The 6,647-nt window shown below is 54.9% G+C and overlaps 1 protein-coding gene across 1 annotated transcript in view; it reads right to left on the reverse strand.

Annotated features, from left to right (window-relative positions):
• Positions 1–6,647, reverse strand: part of RFX2 (regulatory factor X2) — a 52,467-nt gene that overhangs the window by 37,980 nt on the left and 7,840 nt on the right. The window contains exons 3-4 of the mRNA XM_023538599.1: positions 2,547–2,636; positions 618–737 (exon numbers count right to left, since the gene is read on the reverse strand). Of these exons, the coding sequence (XP_023394367.1) occupies positions 618–737; positions 2,547–2,636 (210 nt within the window). The remainder of the gene's footprint in view (positions 1–617; positions 738–2,546; positions 2,637–6,647) is intronic.

The following is a 6,647-nucleotide window of genomic DNA, read 5'->3' on the forward strand; positions in this document are numbered from 1 at the left end:
CAAACCCAGGAAGTTGACGCTGTACAACCGCCACACCTTGCTCGATGTCACGAGTGTTCCACGCGCTCGTTTGGGTCCGTGTGTGGCTCGGGACCAGCAGAGCTGTGCTGCAGCTCACATAGCTCTGACCACGAGCACACCCTCGCACCCCCTCCCCCTGAACCCCCGAAGGGGACTTGCTGAAGTCAAATGAGCCAACGGATGTGTGTCTCGAGCACAAGGAGCTTCCTGGGAAATGTGTCACTTTCTGCTCCAAGCATCACATAGTTCTCAACCAGAAAACCCTAGAAACCCTTGACTAGTGGCAAATCAAGTTGCTGCGACATCATACAAAGCTGGAGGTTAACGAAGGCCAGGATGAGAAAGCAGAGGTGGAAACGGTTTGTGGATTGTGAAGCCTGACACTTCACACTTAGAAGTTGGATTAGAGTTTGTTTAAGGATGAATTTTCTAGGAGTAAAAACTACAAAGGTGTGTGATTTCTGAAATCTCCACAGGGCCCTGAGGCCCGACTGCCATTGTCATCATTCCAACATATCATCCAGGGGCGAGGAGAGGGGTTTGTGCAAACACGTCCCCAAATGCAAAGATGGGGTGGGCGGCGGGAAGGTCCCGACATGGCCTGGGGCTGTCTGTAGGGGAGAGGAAGGCACGTACAAGGCTCCATTCGCGTAGATGGCGTCCCCGCCTTCCACGTACTGCACCTGGGGGGAGTACACGTGTTGCGCAGGCTGCACCTGAAACATCAGACAGTTCGTGTTACGCGCAGTTGTCCTCCGGGGGGCGACTTCACACTATTCAAACTGAAGGCAACTGCTAGTGCCTTTTACGGACAGTGAGGACTATGTGACATCTTTCCCACCCACGGTTTGCGCTTCTGGAAAGAAACGAGGAGAAACGGTCCAAAAGGCCCCGCAGGAACGGAACCGTCACTGCTCCGCTCACCAGGGGAGCGAGGCCGTGGCGTCTGTTCTGTGGTGGGAGGCGGCCTGCCGACAGCTCGGAGCAAGGCTGCGGAGCAGGGCTGGGAAGGTCCCTGCAGACCACTGGCCACCGGGCAGAAGGGTCGGTCCTGTGGGGCAGCGAAGCCAGAGCTGTGCACAGAACCGCAGCCTCTGAGCGGGACCTGCCCCGCCAAAGCTAGGGCGGAGGACTCCAGCTGGTCACAATCTATCCCCCACCCCATGCTCCCTTCAGTGGTCCTGGTGCCCACCGCCCTGCAGAAGGGTGGGCGTCCTGGGAGCCACGCTGGGGAGAGGCTCCCATGGCCTGAGCGGTCGGAAGGAGCGATGGGCCTGGAGTGGGGTGTGGAGGGCGGGGTGAGGGAAGAGCCCAGCACAGCTGGCCCGATCCCCGTCAGGTCAGCAGCTCGGCTGGTGACCCCGAGGGACACTGGCCCGGTGGTGGAGGCCCAGAGCTCTGTATGGGGGGCTTCAGAAGCTCGCCGCAGAGGAATCCTTAGCCAATGCCTAATCCAACCTTGTTTTTGGGTGACAAAATCGAGGGCTGGGTCTCATCGTGACCCCCCTCTGGGCCTTTGTGAGAAGCCGAGTCCCACTTCCTAGGACACCCAGCACGGCGCACACTCGCACACGCTCCACCCCAGGATGAAAGCATGTCGCGAGCCCAGAGGTTCCCGCGCAGAGTGGGCTTTGCCCTGGGGGACTGGGTGAACCGCACAAGTCACCCCACAAGTCCGGGCTGCCCACAGAAGAGGTGGGGCAGGCCCAGACCCACAGAGGAGGGGAAGCTTCTGGAATCACATCGGTCTTGGTCTCCCCTCTCTCTAGGAGCCAAGACAGAGCTGCCGGTTCCCTCGTGGGCCCACTAGGAACTCTGCTCCTCCCCCCGAAACCACGCCTTACAGAGCGTGAATCAGCAAACTCTGGCCCATGGGCCCGATCTGGCCTGCCCATTTTTATAAAGTTTTATTGGCACACAGGCACACCCCTTTCTCTACAACTATGGCTGCTTTTGGAGACAAGCCAGAGTTGAGAGGTGGTGCCAGAGACCGTCTGGCCCACAAAGCCAAAACATTTGGCCTTTTCCAGGAAAGGGGTGCCCTCTGCTCCCCGAGACTCCACCGGCTCGGCTGATGGTCTGGGCTGCGCTGGGGAGCCCACGCTGTCAAGCTCTGTTCCCAGAGAATTTAATTGCACGAGAGGCGCTGCCTCAGTCATGGCACTCGTCTGTAGGTACAACACTTGCCTGCCGAAGGCTTTGCCTCCCAGGAGGTTCCATGTCCCTTCGGTCTAGAACCTTCGCTTTCCGTCTGCCTGTCTACCTCGCACCCAGCGTTCTACTGAGGGACGGGCTTGCGCCCCAAACACTGAATTTCTGGATGAATGAGAGACCATCTTGGCTTGCTGCAGAACTGTCTGCCGCGGAAGATTTTTAAAACTGAAACAGATTCCAAAGAACCCTCTAGTAAGGAACCGAAGACGTCAAAGAAAAAGGAACAGCAAAGACAGCAAAGAAAGCACAGTTCGGAAGGGCTCCGGATCGCTAAGTGCTAGCACGTTCTGTGTCACCTGTGCTGTGGTTACCTGCTGTGGCACCTGCTGGACTCTGGGGAGGGAGATTGGCTGCATCTGGGCCCCTTTGGGAGCCGAGCCCGCTGCCTGGACCAGCACCCTCTAAAAGGGAAGGAGAGAAGGACATTCAGACTTGTCAGAGGTTAGGCCTGGAAACAAACACAGATTACAAGCAGAGCTACTGCTGCCTGGTCCTCTGTCGCCGTACGGAAACTTAAGTGGGATTCTTAAGGAAGGGAGGGGAGGGCGTACCCACCACACACGCAGGCTGACACACGTGCATGCACACACGAACACACACGGGAGCACATGCACCTCCGCCCGCCCCCAGCGGCCTTGTCTCCTTGGGGTCTGTAGAAAGTGAGGTGACTCGGCTGTCCCTGGCACTGAGCCGAGAGCTGCGCGGTGAGGAGAACCCTCCGGATGGCTGGCCACACCACCTGCCTCTGGAAGAGTGCCAGCAGCACACCGTGGCTTCCGAGTCCACACTGGACTTGTCCCATGTGACACACAAGGGTCAAATGAAGCCCAGAGTGGGGAAGTGATGTCTCAGGGCCTCAGAACAGTAAATTCTGGGACCGAGACTCAGTCTGGGTTCCCTGCACCCAGGCCCTGGCTCCTGGTCCCCACGGCTGTCTGGGCTCCTGGGTCGAGTCTTTGCTGTGAGGCTCTGTCATCGTGCAGAATACTAACTGGACACGCAAAACTATGAAGATATCAAATCAAACGCACCCGAATCAAGAAGAGAATAGGAGTGTTTTGTTTCTGTAAAGCTGGGGCTTTGGAAGTCACTGACTTTGGTTCTGTGACTTCCCGACATGGACCCTAACGTTGGCAGCCACGGTAATTCTGCTTTGTCTTCTAAACGCCACTGTAGAAAAGAAATTCAGCAGGGACCTGGTCCTCCATTGGCTCATGACCAAAGACAAATAAACATGGCGGTACAGAAATCAACACAACGTGTCCGTGCACACACTGCAGTGTCACTCGGCCATGAAAAGGAGGGAGGGCTGACACTCGCCGCAGCGTGGGGACCAGGAGAGAAGCCGGACACGAAAGGCCCCGCAGTGTGTGACCCCATTTACGTGAAATGCCTGGAACAGGCACATCCACAGACAGGAAGTGGGTGAGCGGTCGGCAGGGGCTGGGGAGGGGGTGGGGGGTGACGGCTGACGAGGATGGGGCTTCTCCCTTGGGTAATGACAATGTCCTGGAACGAGACAGAGCGGGGAGGCTGCACAGCACTGGGAATGTACGAACGATGCCACTGATCCGTTCGCTTCAAAATGATGAATTTTGTGTTATGTGAATTTCACCTTAAATAAATAAATAAGAAAGAAGATTAAGGATTCACATTCACATGCTCTAAAGCCGAGCTATCCAATATGGTGGCTACTAGCTGTGTAGCCATGCAGCCATTTAAATTTCATTCGATTTAAATAAACTGTAAAATTCACTTCCTCGGCCTGACTGGCCACATTTCCAGCGCTCAGGGCCACGTGGGGCTGGTGGCGGGGGTTCTGCTGGGCGGCGCAGGGCCGAGGGGCGGGAGCCGAGCCAGCCATCATTCCTCTTTTTGGCAAGACCAGGTCGGGAAGCCTGGGGCGCTCACTGCTCGGGGATCACAGTGCCAAGGAAAGGGGGTTCCCCTGGACAGGCAGCGGGAAGGCTCAGCTTGGGGAGCAGATGGTGTGCCTGAGGGGCAAGAGGGAGCGGGTAGGGGGTGGGGACGTTGCCATCGAGGCTCGTGGGGGTGGGGGGGTCTGGATGCATCGCTAGCAGGAACAGGGGCGCCCTGGAACCTGAAAGGGACACGGCGGCCATGGCTAGGACCAATTTCACCCACCCCCAACCCCGCTCTAGTGACAACCAATTTGTTCTTTGTACCTATGAGCACTTTTTTTTTTAAGATTCCATATATGAGAGATCATACAACATCTGCCTTTCTCTGCCTCACTTAGCACAATGCCCTCGAGGTCCATTCATGTTGTTGCAAATGGCAGGCTTTCGTTCTTTTTCAAGGCCGAGTAATATTCCTTTGCACATATGTATCAGCTCTTCCTTATCCATTCGTTTATCGACGGATACCGAGACCGGCTTGTTTCCACATCTTGGCTATTGTGAATAATGCTGCAGTGAACATGGGGGTGCAGATAGCTTTTCAAGTTGGTGTTTTCATTTTGAGAGAGACTTAATTTGAAAATTTTCTATCCACGAATTTGAAAGAATATAGCCATTCTAAAGCCAGATTTAATTTCGAACCAAATGCTAAGAATTCTCACTTATCTTTCGCCTTCTCCATAAAGTTGTCCTCTGTTAGAGGGCCGTTCCCAGGGTAGAAGAAATCTTCCCTTAAAAGGTGAGTCTAGACTACGCTGGATTCAGGCAGTGCTTTCTTTTAGGGTTGGGATCTCCGACTGCTTGGTGGGGGTTTTAGACACACAGCGAAAAGCAGATGTGATGGGGAGACCTTTGGGGCAGAGAAGGTGGCTCAAGAATGCCCAGGCCCCTCCCTCTGCTGAGTTGAGTGTTTTCCAGCACAGAGGGCATGGCTGCACTGGCGCATGGTCTTTGAGGGCTGCTCCGTTACCTGTGGGGACGCGGGCACTGGCGGGGCCACAGGCACCTGCCGGACACTGAGCAACGGAAGCCGGCCGGTCCAGTCCACCCTCTGGCCTCTGCATGCTCAGCCCTGAAGAGAGGCAGAGACAGGGCAAGCAGTGGGGGCTGCAGGTGACAGGGAGTTCCCTAAGGCCTCAAGGTTCAGAGGCAGGACCTGCTAGCTTGGGTAAGGAAGAGGTGACCAGTTTGCACAACTGTTCCAGGACAAGGGTGGGGGACAGAGGCTGCTCCTCCAGATATAATGCGAACAGCAGCTCTGCAGGAGTGCCTCAATGCGGCCAAGCAGTGACTCCCCATTCCAGGCTGGTGAGATGGAACTATTTCCAAGGGCTCAGAGGACTGTTCCCTCGTTCACCCAGCCAGTCAGAAGCTCACCATGGATGCTCGCTGTTTAGGGAGTCAGCGCATGTTCTAGGCCAGGGTCTGCCCCTTGGCACTGACGTTGGGGCTGGGTCATTCCCTGGGCACTGCGGGGTGTGGAACAGCATCCCCGGCCCCCACCACTCGATGCCAGCAGCACCCCCTCCCCAAGTCACGACAACCCAAAATGTCTTCAGACATGCCTAATGTCCCCTGGGGGGCAAAACTGCATCCCAGTTGAGACCCAATAGACCGGGGAGAAATAAGGTGGCACACAAGGAGAGTTAAGAGCCATTTTCTCCTGGGCTTTGTGTGTGTTTGGACCTGAGTGTGTTTGTTCAATCCTCAGGGATTTTAGCCGCAAGTCAAACTGCCTCGTGCCTAGACGCATTCACCATGAAAAAGCATAAAAGTGTGTTTCTTTGTGACCAGATACAGAGATCTTTCACACAGGTAATTTAAAATTCTCTATAAAAAGATTCATTTAATATCAGAACAAAGTGGCGGACGGTACAAGACCCTTCTATGAAAATGAAGAAAATCAAACTCTTCACTTTTAAATAAACTACCCGCTACCTTAAGAATTTGAAAGGCAAAGAAATACGCAGACTGTGGAGAGAGGAGGTGGCCTTGTGGTCAGGCACACGCGTGCGTCCCTGTCCCGTCCTGGCCCTGGCTCCGAGCACGTCACCCCCACCACTGGAGTCTCCCAGCTGCGGCCTCGCCAGGAGGCCTGAATGGCACAGCGCACACACCGCAGTAGGCAGGACACAGAGCTGGAACTCTCACATATGTTTCTCTAGGACCCCGAAAGTTTCCACCCACAAAAATGAATGAAAACATTTTTTTTTAAAAAAAGCTTTTTTTTTTTTAATGCAAAAAAACCCTGAAAATATTAAAATAACTTGCCTAAGGGAAGCAGAAAGCTTTGTGTGTGTTTGGACCTGAGTGTGTTTGTTCAATCCCAGCTTGCTGACAGTGACATTTCATGACTGTCCCCCGTCTCCTACCAAATGCCTCTGATTCCACGAGAGTTGAGAGAGCCTCTGCCTGGACCCGAGGTCTCGGTCTGGCATTTTCGTTTCCCGTGAGCCTGACTCAGTCCTCACCACTAGATGTCCCCAGTGCCCC

This window comes from Pteropus vampyrus, unplaced genomic scaffold, assembly GCF_000151845.1.
Source record: "Pteropus vampyrus isolate Shadow unplaced genomic scaffold, Pvam_2.0 Scaffold226, whole genome shotgun sequence".
NCBI lineage: Eukaryota > Metazoa > Chordata > Mammalia > Chiroptera > Pteropodidae > Pteropus > Pteropus vampyrus.